This window comes from Cololabis saira, chromosome 3, assembly GCF_033807715.1.
Source record: "Cololabis saira isolate AMF1-May2022 chromosome 3, fColSai1.1, whole genome shotgun sequence".
NCBI lineage: Eukaryota > Metazoa > Chordata > Actinopteri > Beloniformes > Belonidae > Cololabis > Cololabis saira.
Window position 1 is genome coordinate 25,522,367 of NC_084589.1, and position 22,768 is coordinate 25,545,134.

The following is a 22,768-nucleotide window of genomic DNA, read 5'->3' on the forward strand; positions in this document are numbered from 1 at the left end:
CTGAGTGTTTTGATGTAGATTTAATAATTTTTATATACATTATTCAGCAATATCCTGAGGTCAGTCGACTTTTCAGCCAACTATAATTCAATTCAATCCAAAACACTTTATCAATTGCAGAAGGGAAAGTAATTAATCTATAATGTATTTTTTGTCCGATTAGATTAGAAGAATTATGGCGTTTAAGACTTTAATCATCAAAACTGAGTATGTGCCGTTAAGCAGTGAGACATGGCATGAATGAGACATAGTGAAACATTATCAGTGGAGTGGTTTTTTGATTGCATTGCCTGCTTTATCCAGTGTGAAAAGTTATGCATTTATTCTACTTTACTGACGACAAAAACTAAACTCTGCGTCAAATATTAATAGCTAGATTAGTCTGCAGAAACTCAACAGTGTGCAGAGTCTGGTGCTACCAAACCTTTGCCTCCTGAATCACTAAAGTATGAAATGTGCCTAGTGTCAGCACTGACGCAGAGCTGAGGCAGCTTGCAACTTAAATGTCAACAATGATCAGACTTATAATAAACAAGAAAGAAAGAAAAATATAATAATGATGTCAGTGGAAGTTAAGACCAGAGGCTTAACAATAACTTCCAATCTGTCTCCATCAAAACATCTGTGAGCGTGTCTCCGTCCACAGTGGTGGAAAGTCCTTCAATCTGTACATACAGCAAGTCTCTGAGCTGTCTAGATGGAGCTGGGCTTATGTGAGGGATTGGCTGTGCCACCAGCAGCGGCTGGTAAGAGCTTCATTCAGACACAAAATCCACCTCGTGCACCCACCAGCGCACAGCCCCACCCCCGAGGCCTTTACAGGCTTTATTTGGATCAATACTGTGCTCGAGGAGTGACACTAGTTTGCTGGTCACATGTCCGATAACAATACCAAAGAGCTGCAGTACAAACTGACTGCTGTGAGGAAGACAAAACAAAACACAATACATCTTACATGGGTTAAGCCAAGCCAGGCCAGTAGCTGCATTAAGTTGCTTGGTGACAGTTGCTAAGCCGCCATTGGTTTCTAATGCAAACACGTCTCCTTGATTTTATATTGTTTGGTCCAAAAGATAGCTTTTTTTTAACTGGTTTGTTCAAAATAAACTTTGCAAACCTAAGCTCTGCTGACATGTTCTTTTTAGAGGTAAGATGATTTTAAATACATTTTTCATTTAACACTAAGTAAGGTTGAGATTTGACTTTGTGGCTGCTAAAGGATCTGTGGAGTTTCTCCGTTGCGCTGTGGGCCGTGACGGCCATGATGTTGGTAGATACATAAATGCATAGCAAAAGAGAAGACAAGTCATAAGAAGCCAAAAATGTGGAAAGGGAGCAATATTGGGAGAAAATGAGACCCCAAAGATTGCATCATTGTCTCTGGGATCCACTGCTTGCTCTTCCAATATACAGTATGTTCTCATCTTGTTTGCAAAAAAGTTGGGGAGTTACAAATCTCTTCAGACTTATGTTTAATCTATAGTGGGTGCAGGACTTTACCTGAGACAGCTGAGATTTCAGGGGGCTGACAAGGGCTTCCACGCAGAAAACTGTGCAATTAACATATTATATACAGGTACAGGACTGTCTCAGAAAATTAGAGTATTGTGATAAAGTTCTTTATTTGCTGTAATGCAATTAAAAAAAACAAAAATGTCATACATTCTGGATTCATTACAAATCAACTGAAATATTGCAAGCCTTTTATTATTTTAATATTGCTGATTATGGCTTACAGTTTAAGATTAAGATTCCCAGAATATTCTAATTTTTTGAGATAGGATATTTGAGTTTTCTTAAGCTGTAAACCATGATCAGCAATATTAAAATAATAAAAGGCTTGCAATATTTCAGTTGATTTGTAATGAATCCAGAATGTATGACATTTTTGCATTACAGAAAATTAAGGACTTTAGCACAATATTCAAATTTTCTGAGACAGTCCTGTAAGGTTTAAATCCTAGTTTAGAAAATTGAACTGATGCCGTGGCTTCAGATAAACAGGAAGTTTCTGTATAATGGCCATGCAGGCTCCAGCACGCTGCCAACACGCTGCCAGCAGAAAACAGAGCTACAACTGTCATTTGAATAAAGGAGAAGTGTAACATCTCACATAACTAGGTATTAAACAACGGAGTTGCCAAACAATCACGCACAATGATCAGCCACTAAAAAATAATTACGCTGTTTGTGTAACGACTCATATTGTATCAGAGCGTGGCCAATCTCACAGACCCAACCACAAAATCACACACACATCTCCAGGGTGCAAGCACCTTTGCACATGTACACCCAACTACGTGCTGTAAGTCCCACGCAGCAGCTTTGTGCTGAATGGTGTTAAGAGACCTGCGTTGTCCCAAATAACAGTTTTAACAAATCGCAGTATGGCCTATTTTACAACCCAGCAGAATCACTCAACATTAATGTGTAAGGTCATTGCAAAGCAGAACCATTCAGCCTGGGTACAGTGGCCCTTTCCTGCCTTCATTTCCTGAATGACATGCCAAGAAATGTAAACTAATTTGTTTGAAAGGCTGGCTGGACATGCATTCTCTCCACACCACCATGGCAATCTTAAATCCATCCAATGATGCACTCTAAACTCGTGAATATGTTGATCTAAAACAAAGATGACACACAAACTCAGATGTTCATTTTTCCCAGCAAGACATTTCTTGAGATCGATATATGGACAAAAAAAACCCAACAAACAACAACTTAAAAACAGTTTGTTGTATACATGCTCCTTTTGAATTATCTTTATTTTATGAATTTTTCCACAATAAATTACTTTAAACACTAAACACATTTTTTTTTAAAACAACTTGGAACAATTGTATTGATGTATTTGAACATTTAACGGCTGCAACAAATTGAAATGTAGAATTTATTACAGAATATCACACAACACTGAGGGAGACTGTGTTGTTAGTAGGCTCAGAAAGCTCAAAGATGCTGAGGGCCAACATGTCAAAGACCTGTTCCGTATATGTGTGAATTGGTCCACAAATGGGGAATCCTGTGTTTATTTGGTCATGTGAGAGATGGTGGTTTGAAAGGCAAAAGTGATGTGTTCCCGCGCATGATCGAGGTAGGGGTCTGAGAAGGTGTGTGTGTCACCAGAGAAGTGTCTCCACTGCATGAGCTCAGACATGCTGAGATGCTTCTGTGCTGAAACCCTTCGGTCACCTTGACGACCGAGCTGGCAGGGCCTGTCAGAAACATGTTCCTCCTCCTCCTCAACCAGTTCTGAGAAAAAAGAGAAAAATAAGTGCATGCATGTAGCAATCCGCGAGTAATGAAGCATGTCAACAAACCCACCTTTGATTGCACCGTCCATGCTGCAGCTGCAGTTCAGCAGGTCGTGAGTTAGTGACGGCGTATCCGTCAGGCTGAAAAGATCTCGCAGTTCACTAATGGAGAAATTTGTGTGCTCTGCACCTTTCCCCATGTCAACCACAGTCCCCGACAGCCCTTGTTTGGACACCTGTCTCTGAAATATTCGCTCTTCAATGGTGCCTGAGAGGACATAACACAGGGTCACACATAAAGCTTGAAATCAGTATAAATATGATGATTTTACTGGCTCATTCTGACAAAAGCTGTATCCTTGCCTGCAGTAAGAAGACGGTAAATGTGCACAATCTTCTTCTGTCCATCTCTCCATACTCGAGCCATGGCCTAAGGAATGAAAAAGTTGCAATGAAGAACACGCTGACATCAACAGTGCCACCTGGTGGGTATGCATGTACCACACACAAACACACACTTCCTCACTTTAATTCTCAAAAATAAAAGTTAGTCCCTGTTGCACATGATCACACTTATTTTGTTAAACATGAAGCATGAGAAATACTAGAATGAAATTACAAAGATTAAGGAATAATGTGCATATTGAACAGTTGTGGAGACTCACACTGCAGCATCAATGGATATTTTCATCTTTTAGTAAAATCGTGTCTATCTAAAATTCATGCTAAAAATGACATATATAACTATATATATATCTATAGGATCATAAAATCTGGTGATAGTTTAATTTAGCCTGTAAATGAAAAAAACGCTGCACCAGTCTCCATCAACAGCTTTTAACGCAGCGCTCTGAAACCAATCAACAAAACAGATTTAGTTAAAAGAGTTAAGTGCGGGGAAAGTCCTTGGATTATGTACATGTAATAAAGCTAGACAGAATATAATACAACAATGCAACACCTATGTCAGAGAAAAATGTGTTAGACTTTGAACTTTGAAGGCACATTTATGATTGTGTCTCACTTGAATGTCATTGGCGGGGTTCCAGTCGATGTCGTACAACACCAGGTGGGAAGCGCCGATCAGATTGAGCCCCACCCCACCAGCTTTAGAGCTCAGCAGAAACAGGAAGTTTTGAGAGTAGGGACTATTAAAACCGTCAACCAGCCGCTGTCTCTGGTTTGTGGGGGTGTGGCCGTCCAGCCGACAGAAGGTGTAGCCCAGGCCGACACACAGATCCTGAAGCAGGTCAAGAGTCTGAGTGTAGTTTGACACCACGACCACCCTGCAGAGGCATATGTGTTTATTCAAATGTTAAGATGCTCAGAACCTAATAATAAAAATACATTTGTTAACAGAAACTCATGTCAGTCACACTCAAACACACACACACACACCTGTCTGAAGGACTGAGCTGTCTGATGGCAGTCAGCAGCTCTGAGAGAACCAACATTTTTCCTGAGTCAGCGGTGTCAAATCCTGCTGAAGAATAGGACTCCGGGAAGAGATCTGCCATTCCCTCATATGAGGAACTCTCCCCAGATCCACGGTCTGTTTTCTCCTGCAAACAGAGAAAACAATGGCTCTACACATGCACATAAACATACAGGACTGTCTCAGAAAATTAGAATATTGTGATTTTCTGTAATGCAATTACAAAAACGTCATACATTCTGGATTCATTACAAATCAACTGAAATATTGCAAGCCTTTTATTATTTTAATATTGCTGATCATGGATTACAGCTTAAGAAAACTCAAATATCCTATCTCAAAAAATTAGAATATTCTGGGAATCTTAATCTTAAACTGTAAGCCACAATTAGCAATATTAAAATAATAAAAGGCTTGCAATATTTCGGTTGATTTGTAATGAATCCAGAATGTATGACATTTTTGTTTTTTTAATTGCATTACAGAAAATAAAGAACTTTATCACAATATTCTAATTTTCTGAGACAGTCCTGTAGATCCTGATGTGAAATAAATAACTACACATCACAGCTTCCATCCACGATCACTATAGACTACTACGTCAGAGAAATTCTGTGTTTTTTTCTCTTCTGCTCACTTTAACAGTGTTGTGTAGCAGACCAGGGTGGTTACAGAGCTTCTTCAGTGCAGTGATGCAGGTCAGGTGTGTGTGGGTCTGAGTGGAGCCTTGCAGACACGATCTGAACATCCGGTGGGAGAGGAGGTTCTGGTACAGCTCTTGTTGCAGAGGGGACGGCTTGCAGAACAAAGTCCAGTCAAGACGAGGAGGCAGGTACTGGTTGATGATCTCCTGGGTCCTCCTCAGGATGAACATGCCTGTTAGACGGGAGAGTTCAGCTGCTCGCTCTGTCCCCAAGACTCTCTCTTCCTGTTAGCAGCAGGAGAGAAAGTTGTTTATAGAAATTTCACTTGACAACAAGGGAAAGGGAAAGAAGAAATGGATAACATTACCTCTGTGGAGGAGGGCTGTCTGGAGCATAGGATTGGTTCCTCATAAACTTTTCTATAAGCAGTTGTTGACCCGAGAATCCCTGGATTAACAAACTCTATAATTGCATAGAACTCCTGCAGGTCGTTCTGTACCGGAGTCCCTTCAAAAGACAAAAAACAAAAACAAACTATAAACAACTATAAAATTGCAAAAAAAAATTGTTTTTATCCATTTCTTTAAAGATTTACACTCTCTTTCAGTCAGAAATAATTAGAATACCTGTGAGTATGACTCTGCGATTACAGCTGAGACTGCTGAGGGCTGAGGATGTTTTGATGCTGCTGTTCTTTAATCTGTGGCCCTCATCACATATTATGAGACCAAACTCCACTTTCTGTATCTAAATATGAACAAAAATATGAGCTGATGTCGTTTGGTGAAATGCACACACATCCGTGAGACACAACGTGACCCCACTGTACCTGCTCCAGGCAGCGCAGCAGCATTTCATAGCTGATCACCAGAACGGCGTGCAGAGGTGACAACACAAACTGCTCTACTCTGTGGTCCTACGATAGGCAGAAAAAAAAAGATATTAATGCATATAAGATTAAACTAACTATTCAATTGTGATGCTTTCAGAAGGCATTTAAGTGCTTACAAAAAGAAAACATAGATCACAGTCATGAATATCATAAATTGTATTATTTCAGATTATAACTTTCTCACGGCATGACAAACTGAACACATACATTTGATCTACACGAGAAATCTTTTCTTTCTCTGCCAACTTTTTTGTATGGAAAATAAATGTATAAAATAAATCTCTTTTCTTTCCCACCTGATCTACGGTGAAAACACTGATCCTCTCACGGCCCAGCCACTTATTAAACTCTGCTTTCCAGTTCTGGACAAGACTGCCAGGAGTAACCACGAGGAGACGTTTAGCAACTGGTCTCCCCCCATAAGGTCCCTGTTTAAGCAACGTCCAGGACAGCGCCACACTCTGGAGAGTCTTCCCCAGGCCCATCTCATCAGCCAGGATGGCCCCATAGCGACCCACAGCTCTGCAGCAGAAACACAGGTACATGGCTTTACTGTAGATGTTCTGTTAATGGTTATAGTTAGACTAATATTCAGTACCAGCTCTGTCACCTCATGCCCATCACACATTCATAGAGGAACAGCAGGCCATCTCTCTGATGTGGTCGCAGATGTGTAGTCAGATGTGGATCAACCACAACATCAACCACAGGAAGCCCTGATCTGTTATTAAGCCACTGGTGGTTGGGAGAAGGGCGGGGCATCACCAGTGCATCTGAAAAATAAAACAACAGCATGATTATAGCTGAATTCCAATCTTCGCCCTCACAGACTCACACACTTACGTGCGCGCTCCCGCGACTTGCGTAAGGGTTCAGGGCTGTCCCATTCCTAAAGTTGTTAAGTGCGTGAGGGCTCCCGGCAGACATTTTGAGCCCTTACTGCTCACTTCCCGTAAGCATCTCCACAGATTTTTGGAAAGGGAATTACCCACAGTTCATTGCGTTGTGACATAAAAGGAGGTTACCAGGGAGAATGGAAACAAAACAGGGGGCGGAGGAAAAGGAACCATGTGTGACTGCGAGACGAAAGAAGTTCACCTGTAAATATAAATACATAGCCCACTGGTGATTTAAATTCAGAAACTGTTGTCCCGTGATGATTTTTCAACTACCCTATTATTTCCTTTACAAACAGGGAGCGACCAACAAACGGAGGGAAGAAAACCAAAAAAAGGACAAATGAAGTTTTGGACTTTCTTCAAGACTTAAGACAAGAAAAGAGGCTGAGGGAGCTGGATGAAAAGGAGGAGGAGAGGGAAAGGAAGAGGGATGACCAGTTATCTAAGTTAATTGACATTTTTGGGAAGATGGTGGACAAAATGTAGTTTTCTTCATCATTTTTTTATTCATAATTTGAAGTTCAATTTCTTTTGTTTTCATTTTATTTTAGACAAATCCTCAGTTGACCTGCTGGTGTTGAATAAACAAGACTTGCCGTGCAGTGTTTGAATTAAGATTCCCTATGTTAACAGATAGTTTTAGATCCAACACAAACAAGTCAGGCAGTAATTTGGTTATTCATTTATTTATGACCACCAAATTTAAACAATTTCAGCAAGTTGAACAAAAACGATGCAGTAAATAGTGACAATGTAACTGAAATATTTAGCTCAGGTTACCATCAATTTATACGCTCTCTTACAAAAATGAAATGAAATCATGCTCAAATGGAAAGTAATATAGATGGTCATAACACAGCTGGAATATTTAACTCAGGATACCATCAGTTTACACGCTCTTACAAAAATGAAATTACTCGGCGATTGATCCTGGCATACTGGAGGCGCTGGTATGGGTAGATTGAAATAAAGACACTACATTAATACGGAAATACATGTTTTACTGTGCGCATATTTAAATTGTGTTCATTGTTGAATTTGATGCTCCTTTATATAGGCTACCACTTAGTTTTCAAACATCCGAAGGATGATCATTCCCAAACTTATAATACCGGTACGTAACATTTTGATCTGACTAGGAATTTTGTAAATTGAAATGTTAAATAAAGTTTATAAAAAAAATAAAATAAAAAAAAAACATTTTGATCTGACGTGTTTCCGGTTTCTGCTAAGTGCTGTCCCATTCTTATTTCTACCATTTGGAGCCCTCACACTCTCTCATACTTAATCACGTTACAGCTGACGTCACTAAAGTCTGTGAGGGTTCAGGGCTTGAGGGTTTAGGTCGGAGATTGTAATTCAGGGTCTATCAATGGAAATTCTTCTTTCCAACAAGCAAAGACATTTGTGATGTAGCACATATACCTGGAGCTAGTGGGTTATGACGAGGTCTGCAGGTTTGCTCATCCTCTGGTTTTGTTTGTGGATGCCCTGCTTTGCCCAACATTGTTGGAGGGCAAAAAGGTTTGGAGCCCATGCGACCAGCGGGAGGGGTCGCCGCCTGTGTCTCCGACTCCACTAGCTCTGTTTGGATTTCCTGGAAACAACGCCCCTTGGCAAAGTCATCAGCAGATATGATGCCCATCACCTCTATCTCTTTGCCACCAATCATCAGAGTCTGTCCCTCAGACAGGGAGGCTAACTCTGACACCTTGTAACCACTACCTGTAACACAAATATGCACAACCATGAGGCTCACGTACACTGAACGATACTATCTGGTCATGGTCTATCACTATATTTCAGTGAAAACACAGCAGTTAAATGTGCAAATGTCTGTAAAAACGTCAACTATTAGTCTCAGTGGCAACACTACTCAGGTAGTATCAGTACAAAAGAAAATCTAGAACAAAAAATAAAAACAGAGCAAATTAGAAAATGCGGCATTTCCTTTGAAAATGCAGGGTTGAACACTAATGAGCGGAACTTCAAAAAATCAAAAGAAAATCAAAGAAATTGCTAAAGTCAGGTGAAAATTTGAAGAAAATGGCAAAACATAGCTCAAAGCCAGGAGCTGAAGACGGGAAAACATACTGAAGAAAAGAAGAACAACCTCCAGGCAGGAAGACAAGAAGATGAGATTAAGAGAAGATGGGCTGAAGAGAGGAAGATCAGCTGAAGAAAAACTGTGTGTTGAAGAGAGGAGGATGAGTTGAAGAATTTAGCCGAAACTAGCAGAATGATCAAATTTAGCAGTTGGCTGAAAGCCATTAAGGGAAACATTGATACAGTAGCTGCACTAGTGTTGATTTTAAGTGAAAGTCTTTCCCTGACCCTGCACCCCAACCTGGGACTTGCTGATTGGGCCGGAGCTTCGGGAGCTGCGTGCTGGCCTGCGGTCCCCACACCTGGTCATCCCGTTGCTGCTTCCACCTGCCTGCTGTGCTGTTGCCGTCCCTGACCCACCAGTGTGGCCTTCAGCAGGAGGGTCCCCCCTTATGAGCCTGGTCCTGCTCAAGGTTTCTTCCCTCCTAAAGGGGAGTTTTTCCTTGCCACTGTTTGGCTTAAGGTTTTTCTCCCTCTAGGGGAGTTTTTAACTGCCATTGTTTATGTAATAATTGCTCGGGGGTCATGTTCTGGGTATGGGTCTCTGTAAAGCGTCTAGAGACAACTCTGTTGTATTAGACGCTATATAAATAAAATTGAATTGAATTGAATTGAATTGAAATGGTTGCAATGTATAAAGAAAAATTATTTATAAACAGGTATATGGAAGAGGAAATGGGTTAACGAGGAGTGTGAGAAACAAATAAAATAGGGAAAAATTGTATATTATACTTGCTTAAGATATGTTTAGATATTTATGTGGATATTTATGTAGTATATATTATATGTTGAGAGGGATAGTTATAATTATGTAATATATGTTATTTATTTATTGGGTACGTAGCACATATATATTTATAGGGATATTTATGTAGTTTATATAGTGTATATTTATATAATATTTGTATTTTCTAGATATTGATATAATATGTATGTAATATTTATATTTTCTATTTACTTATATGGATAATTATGTAATAATAGGCATGTTTACATAGTATTTATATAGATTATATTTATATGGATATTGTGTAGATATAATAGCAATAATGTAAATTCATAGCTATAAAAAGGGGTAGGAACTAGGAAAAAGTGTATACTTCTTCCTACTCCTTTTGTTTTGAACATATGTGAATATGAAGATGTAAATGATTATTTTTACTTTCATTTTTTATATACATATTCGAAATAAAAATGCATTCATTCATTCATTCATTCATTCATTCATTCATTCATTCATTCATTCATTCATTAATTCATTCAAAACCAGCGCAAATTATGTTACCAGCTAATAAAGTTGCTATTACCCTGATGAAGGTCTTCTGACCGAAAGCTTGGTTAAATAAAGATACAAGTGTGCAGATCCTCTTTTTTACACCAGCTAATAAAGTAAAATAATAATAAAAATATTTAGGTGTGTTCCTCAGTTTCAATACAATGTTTACAAAGCATTAGTTAAACTACTTTTTTCCACAATGTAATACACTAAAAGAAAAAAAATGATGTTTTGGCTTCACCTTTCCCAATATGTTTTCCCTCCATGTCTTTGAGTGTAGCGGTTCTTCCTCTGGTAACCAGCACCGCATCTCCCTCCCAGCGCTTGTGTTTCTTCTTACTGGCCTTGCACCACACCACACTGAAGTACTGAGCTCCATCCCGAGCGCAGTCTGAGTCTGCAGCTCTAGAGGCTGAACCTGCGGGAGGCTGGGGGGTCTGGGGAGATGCAGGAGTCCAGTGAGAGCTGCCATTCACTCCTGCAACAGAACAGACACACGGTGGCTTAAGGACGAGACAAAAACCTGAGACGCAAGTTAAAGGAGTCACCAGTAGATGTCGCTGTTGCATCAAGTTGTCAACCAGAAAGAAAGCTCAACATTTCCACACCTGCAATTTGTAGTGGTCCTTTCCCCTTTTCTCGACTTACAAAATAAAATATTTATATCAAGCATGACCGACGTGGACAAGATGGAAACATTTTAGCCAACAAAACAAATGGCAGCTTATTTAAATTATCAGAGCATTTAAGGTTATCCTGCACATCATAGATAGAGCAAAGATCAACTACAAATGTGATTAAATGAGAAAGAAAAAAAAAGGTTGAGTAAAATATTACGCATTTTTTAATAGAAATAAGTCAACATGAGAACAATCTGTAAAAGAGATGGACAACACTTGCAACAGTACGATACATTCAATGGCAAACGTCAAAAAGAAATTAAAAACTAATGCCACTGCTTCTTTTTTCCCCTTTACTCAACAGACCATCAATTAAGCAACCAAAGAGAATTCTTGATTGACAACATTTGACTCTTTTTTATGTAAATACTATACATTGCCAAAACTAGCATATTCTTTTAAGGCTTTCCTAATCTTAACCTGTTGATACAACCCTGGTTTATCTAAAACCTGTTCCCGACATGCTCCTCTACAGCGAAATGGATCGTTTTTAGTTCAAGTAGAGGTTGAAAACAAACCTCTCTGAGATGTATCATACCTTAATTCCTAAAAACACTACATGATTTGTTATTTTCTGATATGACCTTGCAATTAAACATTCCTGAAACTACTCTTTGGTCAAAAGAACAACTGAGGTACACGTTGGTTAATACAACATATACTTCATTTCAAAATGTGTCGTTTCACATTCATTTCACACACTCATTATCGTTGTGACCTATAACAGGTTTTGCTGCCATTTCTACCAGGAAGAATGGAAATGATGTCGAAAACAAAGCAGAAACTGACGCCAGTATAAATCATCATTATCCTTCAAGGAGTGAACAGGTAATCCATGTCTGTACGAGGCACTTTGTTTCCAAAGTAATTCAAGCTGTAAAACTCCTCTCATACATTGATCTGATGAATGATTGCTCGTCAGTAATACTTTAACGCCTCACAGTCACTTCCTTTCTATTAATTCACACAGCTGTCCATGTTCTTCCTTATTATAGAGGAATTGGGAGTCCGTGTCTGAGTCTGGCAGCCTTTAGTCTCTCCACTTTGATCTTTGCTTTAAGAAGTTCTTCTTCTAGTTCTTGCTTCCTTTTCAGCCCTTCCCTCTTCTCCTCCAGGTACAGAGCAACCTTCCTGTGGTTGGCCAGCACCAGCTCGTGTTCCTCTTTGGCCAGGTGCAGAGGGCGAAGCCTGTCTGCCTCTGGGTGAGGGTAGATGTCGTTTGGATAGAAGTCATGGCGTAAAGGAATGGGCGAGGTAGAGAGGGGGATGTTCACAGAGGAAGGAGTGGGAGAAATGGATACTTCGTAGTCATGGACACTACTCAGTTCCTGCTCTCCGTCTTGCTCCTGGCTTCCTTCTAGACCTGAGCCTGTGTGTGTGGAGAGGATGGAGAGGTTTGGAGGTGGTTTTACGTCCTCTTGAGGGTTCAGCTCCACCGCCTCATGAGGGATACTTGGGGCAGCTGCTGAGTAATCCTGGAGTCCACCCAGAGAGGAGCTGCTGCCCGGGTGATCGCTGGGCGTCTTGCTGTGCTTGCTGTATATTAATCTACAAATGGAAAAAGAGAAAAACAAATAAGTAAACCTAGACTGATTAAAAGGCATTAATGTGACTGTGGCTTGTTCATGTGAAGTTTGTGAAGATTTCTGTTGGTGAAAATGTACATTTAAAAAAAGAAAAAGAAAAAGTTAATTGTCATTAAATATTAAAAATCGTACTGTTAATGGATTAAATTACAGGTAATTAAAAAGGTAAGTGAAAGACGTATTAGCTTTCAAACCAATTAGATCTCTAAAAATAGTGTTGGAATATTTTGCTACAGTCTCTTTCTCACAACTTCATTTAGCAGTAAGAAACTTTACAGTCATTTTTGCTTCCACAAGTTAAAAAAAGAAGAAGAAAAAAGATAAATCCATGATCCACTTTAAGGAATCAATTAAAATACAAAACTACAAATCTGAGAAAATAAAAGGATCTCAAAATCTTTCTTCTTTCTCTCAAACACGTCCCCCGACTGCCTTGGTTTCTTGCATATAGGTCTATAGCTATGGCATTAAGTTAGATGTTTTTCATAATAATGGATTTAAATGATTCAAGCCTTGTTTTTGTTCTGCAGAGTCTCATAAACAAGTACTGGAATATTTGATATTGACCTTTTCATATCAATCTATATCGAAATAATGTTAGCATCATCTATGTGGTGCTATTATAAACAAAATAACTTACTATCAATGAGCAGGCAGTAAGTTATAGGGGACCATACAGTCTTTTTTTAAGAGTGATGATAAAAGTGATGCTCAGTGAGGCTGCAGTCTGACAGAAGCAGAGCAGCTCCTCCTCCTCTCCTGCATCCTCACGGGCTAGACTCATACATTGGACTCTAGGAAGTGATGTGTATATCTAGCGATCCTTTCAGGTCTGTAGAAGAATGTGCATTTAGGCTCATATGTGTAAGTTCCACTGTACCTGCAAAGTGCTTGGTCCTTCTCATGGATGGGAACGTGGTGAAACAGGTGAGGGATCATCTCCATAATCCTCCTGGTTGGCTCAGAGATGCTCGCTCTGTACTCCGGCTGGGCGTGTCTCCGCTGCATTACTTCCTGTTTGGCTGACTCCTTCAGTCTCTTGTAGAGGGTCCTGAGGCCCTGAGCGGTGCGGTGGGGTCTGTCCCCTCCCAGAGCATTGTACTGCTCCGCCACAGTGTCCCAGCACTTGTTCTTGTCCACAATGACCGCGTGCTTGTTGGTGTGCTCCTCCAGGATGCGGATGTGAGGACGAACCAGCTTCAACAGGTCCAGCTTCTCAGAGAGGGTGAAGTTGGAGGAGCGAGCTTTACCCACCATACTGGGCAGAAACACAGAGCTGGATTCCATCCTGGAGCATAGCGAATTCACTCAAACCAAGTCGGGCTTTTGGCCGTCACCCCTCTGAAACAACAGTGTTATGTCTCCTCACTCTACCCAGTTGTCTTTTTTTTCTCTTTTTTGGTTCCTCCTGCTCTCTTCTTTTGGCCTACGTTGATACACTGGTCTATCTACCAAACACGTCTCAATTGTCTCCTGCTCCTTTCTTAATCAATCATAAGCCATGGCTAACAAGTGCATGGATTCACACACTGCTCCTGTGTTCTCTCACAGCTACGTTGCACAACAAAAAACAGGCTGTGCTGCACACAATAAGAATCAGGCTTAACTAGGCCAGCCTCGCTTAGGCCCCCGCCTACTGCAGAGGGCTTTGGATGAATTCCTCTCAGCTTAGGCTGACGTAGCTAAGCTGCTTAAACCCAGCCCGACCTACTTACAGCTTGGTCTCTCTAAACCCCAAACCAAGTGCAGAAGCACAGTCACACTGTCTCTATTTCCTCTACTAAAATGACAGCAGGAGAGGGTCTGTGATTTCCAGACAAGGGGGGAAATCCGTTTACAAACGGTACATTAGAGGTTATTGGGGGTCAGGGGTCTGTTTTCCTAAAAGGGAGTGACGCATTGAAATAGGGCTGGTTTAACTAAATAAGCGGGGGAGGGGCTCGGGCTCACTGCGCATGCCCCGACAAGAAATGCAGCATTGCACTTGGTTAAAAGATTGTAGAGAGTCAGTTAAATCTGCGTGACGATCAGCTGTTCAGCTGATACAAGCACGTGCAAAAACCTCGCGGAGGAGCGCGTGTTTGCAGGAAGTGAAACAAGCACTAGTTGCTGGTGCAGAGGGAGCGAGCTCCGGCTCACTGATCCTGAGCACAGTCCTAATCTGGCAGCGCTGACTGGCTGATTTGCATAATGCTGGACCTGCTGTCCCTCAGACTCAACCTACCGCCTTTAATATCCACTGTGAGCGCGTGTGGGCCATTATCGGACACACACACTCCAGCCGTGTCCCTCTGCAATGCGCCAAGCCTGATCTGGACGTGTATAACATGCAGTATCGGATGGATTCTGACATTATCATTGTAGGTTTTGTTAGCAATTTAATAAAAGGAACGAAAAATAACAATGGATGATATTTAAACTTTGACAGAAGAATAGTGGCACGACTATATCTATCCATGCACACTACCAGTCATACGTTTGGACTCATTTCCCATTCAAATTAAGTAACTGATAGTGTCTGTCAAATGTAATAAATATATTAATATATATATATATATATATATATATATATATATATATATATATATATATATATATATATACATACATACATACACACATATACATATATACATATACATACACACAAAAATACACATCACATTGTTTGTTATAACCCATAATTTCATGTTTTTTTGTAGTATTTCAAAACAAAAAAAACAGTTTACATTTTATAACTTTTTTTTTTGCAACCATCCTGTCTTCTGCGAGTACCTAATGTTGTCCAAATGTACTGACTAGTGATCCGTCCACAGTCTACCCTCCCGAGAGCTGGACTGGCTTCAGATCCCCTGCAACTGTGCAGGGGCTGAAATGTGTATAGAAAATAAAAAGGCTGGATAAATATCTGGGTCAAGACTTACTGTTCTAGTCACTAAAAGCGGGTATATGTTTAAAGCCTTTATAAAACTTTAAATGGTTATGTGGTTTCTTTTCTGACTCTTTTCCTCTCCACACAAACCGTTTTCATACATGCGTTCAATTACTACAGACAACAAAATATGTTTAACAACAAGCAAAGCAACTTCTTTCAGCCCTTTTCTTTTATATGGGTGATCACAGCAGATCATGGTGTTATGCATACTGATGTTGGCAAATGTTTTATGTTTTAATGCTCATCCAGACACAATGTTCCCTGTGATCTGGGCTTAAGATCTGCACCATGAGAAGCTGGAGCAGTGGAGGATATTTGGGGGTCCATGTCCTGCCACGGACACTACTTTGACACATGATGGCGCTGGGGATTGATCCATAGGGCTTTACCTATAATTCCTCAGTCACCCTGTTTGCTTGACAACAAATTGTCCATGTTCATGTGCATATATATTCATTTCCACTGATTAACAGAAATTCAGTAAACACAGAAAACAAATAACTTATTGTACACAGTGTTGATGCTTACACTTTTACTATAACATATAGGTTTGCTTGAGCTGTTCAGCACGCATAAATCTAATCAAGCACCAATTAGGGGATTATTTATTTATTTATTTTTTCATTGGAATAATTATCTTGGCACGAAATAAATAAATTGTCAATCTTTTTTCTTTTTTTTCCTCCTCCTTCTGGATGACTTTTGAGTGTGAATGTGGTTTACCCTTTATTAATGCTTTGTGATTTGTATAACTATACTTGTCCCTTACCTGGCGGCATTTTGTCTTCCACGCAGCTTCCTGGTCCAGGGTTTTGACCCTTTGTCTCTGCTTCATTTTCCTTACACTCTGTTGCGTTGAGAACACGGGCCAGTGCCCTGGACAGACCTGGAGCAGTCTGGCTGGTTTTGGCCTGGACATTACATGCTGTTTTACTCACAGCAGGTGCTGAAATACTTCTCTGGACCTGTAAGAGAAGAGGCATGGCTTATCTCATTTACTAATTGGCACAGCTTCAACTTCATGACTCAGATTTTAGCTCCTCGGCAAAGACGCAACAGATGAGGCCAAGTCAGATGCAAGGAGAGAGCAGAGGTGATAGCTATATAGCAAACTGAGGAAACCTTCCTTCAGAGCGTAGTGTGTGAGTTTTATCGAAAGCGCTGAGGTCCTTGTGAGGCTGTTGTTGGTTGTTCCATCATCGTCTGCTGAAGCTGAGAGGAGTTTCAGCGCACTGAGGAGGTTAAAGACCTGGCTTCGCCACTGGATGAAACAGAAACGCCTGAACAATGTGGCAGTTTGTCACATACACCGAGAAAGGGTTGATGCCTTGGACAGGAAAAAACTCTGCCAGGAATTTATCTCTGCCAATGATCGGAGACAGCGTGTGTTTGGAAGCTTTGGATGAGTTGATTATGTTGAAATGTTAATAGTTAACCCTTCTGTGGTCTTTTGGTCAAATTGACTCATGTTCACTTTTCTTTTATATCAAAAATATGATTTTCTTCCATTAGCCTCTGTTACACTCATTTCAAATAAAATTGATGATCACTACTTGCATTGAATTATGGATATTTTATTAAATTTCTCCCCTCCTGTGATATTCAATTTGACCCACCAACCACTGGCTTGTGCTGGGTGGTGGTCCAAACATTTGAAATGATTTCATTTTCACATATACCAGTCTGTGATAATCCATCCATTTATGCCTCCGAGTTTAACTATAGTCAAAATAATTCAGAATTTCTGCTTATCTTTATTCAAAAATGAGGTATAATTGTATGTAAATGAGGTCTATTGACCATACATTCCAAAAATAAGTGTAAAATTGGTGGTAATGAGTTGGAATGAAGTTGACTAACAAGGTGAAACACAGAATTGGGTGATAATTTTAGCTACATGCTTTACAACAAGTCAAACCACAAAGGGAACAGTGAACTTAAAAGTAACAATAGAAAACTATAAGAACAACTAGAAAACACAGTGAAGTGAAAGAGTTTGAGTTTTCTTAAAAAGTTTTTTTTTTTTTGCATACTAAATTTCTGTCTATGACAATGTTGTATTTAAAAGCCTCTCTAGGCTATAGTTTTATACAGGGGCGTCAATTGGGTATGGCAGCCGCCACACCTTGGCTTCAAGGGAAAATGTAAATGTTTGTTTTTAAATACATTTATGGAATTAGTCTGTGTCTATTTGTATTGATTATTCTATTACTTAATAGATATCGATTTCACTAATTATACACTGCAAAAACTCAAAATCTTAACAAGAATATTTGTCTTATTTCTAGTTAAAATGTCTAATTTTTAGTAAAAAAAAATCTCATTACATTTAAGACAAGACTTAAAAACAACAATTTTTACCTGTTTCAAGTAGATTTTCACTTAAAATAAGTGGAAAAATCTGCCAATTCAATTCAATTGTATTTATATAGCATCTAATACAGCAAAAGTTGTCTAGACGCTTTTCAGAGACCCAGAACATGACCCCCGAGCAATTATTACATAAACAATGGCAGGTAAAAACTCCCCTAGTGGGAGAAAAACCTTAAGCCAAACAGTGGCAAGAAAAACTCCCCTTTAGGCCAGTGGAACAAGATTTTTTTGCTTGTAATGACAAGATAAATCTTGTCCCACTGGCAGATTTTTCTACTTATTTCAAGTGAAAATTTACTTGAAACAGGTGAAAATGGTCAAATAACAAGTTATTTTTCTGGTGATGAGTCTTGTTTTAAGTGTAATGAGATTTTTTGACTAAAAATGAGACATTTTAACTAGAAATAAGACAAATATTCCTGGTAAGATTTTGAGTTTTTGCAGTGAGCGAGACTGCATTTGAAAAAAGTTCCAATTTTCTTTACCACACAGATCAGCTCCATAGCAGACCTCTGATGAGTATTTGCTGGACGTGTTGATTGATACTCTAGTTAAGTTCTGTGACTCGTAACCTTGCCATACCTTAGCTTCCACTGAATTGACGCCACTGGTTTTATAGGTAGATATCATGGCACTGTTCAAGCAGGAATCAGACTTGGGGCAAAATATTGAGTATAACTTACTTTCTGCAATGCATCGCTTTGACCAAGTGCAGGCACCAGAGGTTTTGACTGAGCCAGATGTGAAAGATGTGAAGGTCCTGGAGGAACAAACCGAGGTTTCTTCACTGCGTTGCCCCAAAGCTGGCTCGGAGCTGCAGAACGACGCATCCTGCAAATTATGTTTAAAGCTCATAAAAAAACTTTACCAATCAACATTCAGAAAAGATTTGAAAAAAGAGAAAGCAAGTATAACTTAAAAGGAACAGAGATTTAAAAAAAAAAACAATATGCAGGACAAAATTGATGGAACGTTGTGTTTCTGTGAAAGGAATCAGTTTATGGAACAATCTGAATAAAGAAAACAAAGAATCCAAATCAAACATTACATTCAAAAGAACAATTAAAGCCTGTATGTTAAGTAAATATAATGAAATATGTTAGTTAAGTTTGACATACCCATAGACGGCAGTAATTTTATTTTATTTTAGTTTTTTTATTTACTTAGTTGTTTTTTTTAAATTTATGTCATTTGTGAATTTATTTCTTGGAAAAAGGGGCAGATCAGATAATAATCTTCTTCTGCTCCCTTTTCATTCACAATTTATGAAATGTATTGAATTGTTTTATTTTTTTTGAATGAAATAAAGAATAAAATGAAATGAATGAATCCTCAAAATAATCCCTCTGTCTCAAACAGAGAGCCCAGTTAATATTACATAAATTTTAAATTAGGGACATTGTGATTATTTTTTTTTAGAAATACCAATGATGACAAATTTAACGCTACCAACTAATAAAGCCTGATTTATAGTTCCGCGTTACACCAACGTGGAGCCTACGCCGTAGTGTGCGTCGCCGCGTAGCTACGCCGTCGTTTTAACGCGGAACCATAAATCAGGCTTAACCACGAAGCAGCTAGTTAGCGTCATTAACCTCCGTGGTTATCACAGATTAGCGAACTAGCTCAGCAAACCGCGGTTAACACTGTTGTTGCAGTCTGAAGTGGGGTGTCGTATTGTAAACAGTGTGTTATAATCAAATACGCTTTTAAATGAAAACACAAACCTGATCAACTTCACAACAAACGTAACAAGTCGGTTCTGTTTCTCCCGCGGAACTGTTGGAAGAATCTGATTGGTTGTTTTCTTGTTGGGGGCGTGTCCAAATATGTACAGGGTACGTTTGATTTGTACGCCACTACAGTTTAATCGCTGTTGCCTGTTTATTCCAGGCCCCCAGTCTCGCGCTCAGCAGGCACGCCGATTTTTTCCAGTGGCCAGCCGCGGTACTGCAACAAAAAATCCCATGGGGCCCAGAAAGCTTTTTTCCCATAGACCGCAATAGTAAAAGAGAAGCCTCTAAAACTGTTCACAGGAAACCTCCAGCTGTAATCACCACCAATTATAAATGTTTGTATTCTATATTTTTAAGTCATGGACTTTATATCCGTCAAAAATGTTTTATAACGGCCAGAAAAGTCAAAGAAAAGTCTCTTTCTGGGCGTGACGTCACGGCTGTGCCGTGGACTCGCAAAGCGCGGTCGTGTGTGTCTCGGGAACGAGGATGGCTGAAACTAAGCCGTTCGGCGGAATAATCACTCAGAAACACAATGCATTGCCAATTTGCACCAAACAGAAATGTTTAATAGCAAGAATAATAATGGTTTGTCATTCTTGTACTTAAACATTTCCGTTGTAGCCAACGGTGTATGGTTTGTGAAAATAAGATATCAGGCAGGAATAACACAAGTCTAACACCCTGTCCACACGTAGCCGGGTATTTTTAAAAACGAATATTTCCCCCCCTCCGTTTATAAAAACATTTGCATCCACACATAACCGAAGATCTGCGTTTTCGACCACATTCATAAGCATTCTAATGATCCTGTAGATCATCTGCGGTTCCGCGGAGGCGCAGGTGTGGGTGTTTCCACTGAGATCCTCCTGCACACACACACCTAACGCACTTCAAATATGTATTCTTCTGTTGCTCTTTCATTTGGAGGCAGCGCCCTGCACGGGACTAAATGAGGGTCAATATTAACAAAATGAGCTTGTGGCGTGAGATCCCCACCTCACAATAAAACTGACCTCCATCAGGTTTGAGCAAACGTGCAGGGAGAGAGATGTGTCGTAGTTGTTGCGACGGTGCCGTGGAGTTTTAGATGTCATGTGTTTAACATCATCTTAACCCTTAATCCTCAGCTTATTTTATGACAGTGCTCCCGGGGAAGCTGCACCTCCGCAGCTCCGCGGGCACTGCGAAGCCGGGCAGTGCCCGCAGGGCAGTGGGCAGTGGGCAGTCCGCGGCTCCGCGGCTCCTACGCCGTAAGGTGCGCGGAGCCGCGGAGCCTACGGCGTAGCCTCTGTGTAACGCAGTAAATTAACCACATTTAAACATAATATTTGACATATTTAAACATAATACTTGACAAAACTTGTAATACAAAAAATATTTGTCTTAATGTAAGTAATAAACTTGGGAAGTTTCATGGTGATACCTGCTATTTACATTTTTACCCTATTTTAGCCTATTAACCTGGGGTGTCTCATCTTAAATAAAAATGACTCGTTTTATCTTTAATTAAAAAAAAACACACAAATGAACCATGTATAGTCTATAACCATGACTTTGAGAACAGCATCGGTTGATTTGCCCTATAAATCCCTAATTTCATTGTGTACATCTATCATTACCGGTCTGAAGGACTCATGAGCGCGCAGCGCTTGTCCAGAGCGCGCAGCGCTCGTTCACATTGCCCCGGGGCATGATGGGAGGCCCCAGAGCATCATGGGAGGTGACTCAACTGCGCATGCTCTATGGGCCCGTGTACCAGGAAGTAAACCAGGAAGTCAGAAATTTTTTCGGCGGATGCGCTGGGTGAGCAAACTCCATTGAAATGAATGGGCGGCCATTTTCGATCCGGTATCCAGTTATATAATACATCCATGGTTTATTCAGGCTGCACGATTATGGTTCTGTATATCCGGCCAACGCCTGAGGATAAATCGAGCGCAGTTGCGTTGTCGCTTCCACAACCACTGAATAGACCCCTTTCCGTGTTTGTAAACAAGCAAGCTGCGCGCGCATTGTTGCGGCAGAAAGACGGAGTTCATCACAGTTTACACCAGCCGATTGACGGAAAAAGATCGTGGAAATTACGTTACTAAACTAACTTTGGCGGATGGAAAGCAACTTCCTTCCCGGAGGAAGATATCACAAAGTGGCCCGATGTCCAATGGCCGGATATTCATCCGTATTTGGTTGAGAAACCTAGTGTTTACACTCAGGAGAAGCTGCGACACTGTCAGCAGCTGTCACAGCTGAAGTTTGTAAAGAATTATGACAGTCAACTGAATGTATTTTATACACTTGACATTTTAAGTTATTATATTATTTCATATTTATTTATCTTATTATTTTTGTTAATTTACTGTGTCCCCTTTGTTTCTTAATGAGTTTCATTAAGCATTGCCTTTGAATGAAAGCCATGTCATGTGTACCTTTGTCTGTGCTGGCTGAATGAAGTTGATAGTTATTTAAAAAAATAAAAATAAATAAAAATTATATGAGCTTTATTGTCCATCCTGCATCTCACATTATCACCATTAGTTTACAGAAACCTATTCCCACTAATATGATAAAAAGAAAAACATTAAAAGGCATATAATGCAAAATACTGTTTTTTAAAACTTAGTTCATTATTTTTAGGTAAATTCATTATTTTTATTTGAGGGTTTGTGGGGATTAATATATCTATAATATACCTGAGTTTGATATACAACACATATAGTGAATATATGTATATTTGTGCAGCATATTTACAGCTGTGGAAGTTGGATGTTTGTAGCTTTAAAAAGAGAAAATCAATACATTTACACAATCAGTCAGTACGTGCACATGCAGCGATTCAACCTGGTTGGAGATCATTTGCACACATCGTACTGACTTTTAAACTGCATGTGAACACCTTAAGTCAGTCCAGTCAATCTGATCAGACCGGATTCGTCAACCTACTTGCAGCAC

At 39.8% G+C, this 22,768-nt stretch overlaps 2 protein-coding genes across 4 annotated transcripts; both read right to left on the reverse strand.

The window, feature by feature from the left end:
- Nucleotides 1-2,742: 2,742 nt before the first annotated feature.
- Nucleotides 2,743-20,884, reverse strand: rad54b (RAD54 homolog B). Of its 3 annotated transcripts, none has more exons than XM_061716781.1 (16): nucleotides 20,833-20,884; nucleotides 18,764-18,911; nucleotides 16,477-16,672; nucleotides 10,748-10,984; nucleotides 8,550-8,849; nucleotides 6,836-6,998; nucleotides 6,522-6,747; nucleotides 6,163-6,249; nucleotides 5,960-6,080; nucleotides 5,701-5,840; nucleotides 5,327-5,617; nucleotides 4,653-4,816; nucleotides 4,279-4,540; nucleotides 3,618-3,684; nucleotides 3,325-3,522; nucleotides 2,743-3,252 (listed from the first exon to the last, which is right to left on the reverse strand). In XM_061716781.1, the coding sequence occupies exons 2-16, from the start codon at nucleotides 18,908-18,910 to the stop codon at nucleotides 3,029-3,031; spliced, it is 2,823 nt and encodes a 940-aa protein (XP_061572765.1). In that variant the 5' UTR covers nucleotide 18,911; nucleotides 20,833-20,884; the 3' UTR covers nucleotides 2,743-3,028. The 3 variants fall into 3 exon arrangements, with proteins under 3 accessions (XP_061572765.1, XP_061572763.1, XP_061572766.1); XM_061716779.1 differs by lacking the exon at nucleotides 20,833-20,884 and adding an exon at nucleotides 19,808-19,867; XM_061716782.1 differs by lacking the exons at nucleotides 8,550-8,849; nucleotides 20,833-20,884 and adding an exon at nucleotides 19,808-19,867.
- Nucleotides 11,333-14,627, reverse strand: LOC133431201 (fibrinogen silencer-binding protein). Its single transcript, XM_061716785.1, has 2 exons — nucleotides 13,653-14,627; nucleotides 11,333-12,734 (listed from the first exon to the last, which is right to left on the reverse strand). Exons 1-2 carry the CDS (start codon nucleotides 14,057-14,059, stop codon nucleotides 12,176-12,178), a joined length of 966 nt encoding a protein of 321 aa, XP_061572769.1. The 5' UTR covers nucleotides 14,060-14,627; the 3' UTR covers nucleotides 11,333-12,175.
- Nucleotides 20,885-22,768: the final 1,884 nt, after the last annotated feature.

What these genes read in the sequence shown, in the direction of transcription:
- LOC133431201 (XM_061716785.1), bottom strand. Translation starts at nt 14,059, where the DNA reads ATGGAATCCAGCTCTGTGTTTCTGCCCAGTATGGTGGGTAAAGCTCGC. An exon ending in AAGGACCAAGCACTTTGCAG is followed by an intron (nt 12,735 to 13,652) that starts GTACAGTGGAAC and finishes TTCCATTTGTAG; the next exon opens with ATTAATATACAGCAAGCACA.
- rad54b (XM_061716781.1), bottom strand. Translation starts at nt 18,910, where the DNA reads ATGCGTCGTTCTGCAGCTCCGAGCCAGCTTTGGGGCAACGCAGTGAAG. An exon ending in TGCTACACAACACTGTTAAA is followed by an intron (nt 4,817 to 5,326) that starts GTGAGCAGAAGA and finishes CTCTGTTTGCAG; the next exon opens with GAGAAAACAGACCGTGGATC. An exon ending in CATGGACGGTGCAATCAAAG is followed by an intron (nt 3,253 to 3,324) that starts GTGGGTTTGTTG and finishes CTTTTTTCTCAG; the next exon opens with AACTGGTTGAGGAGGAGGAG.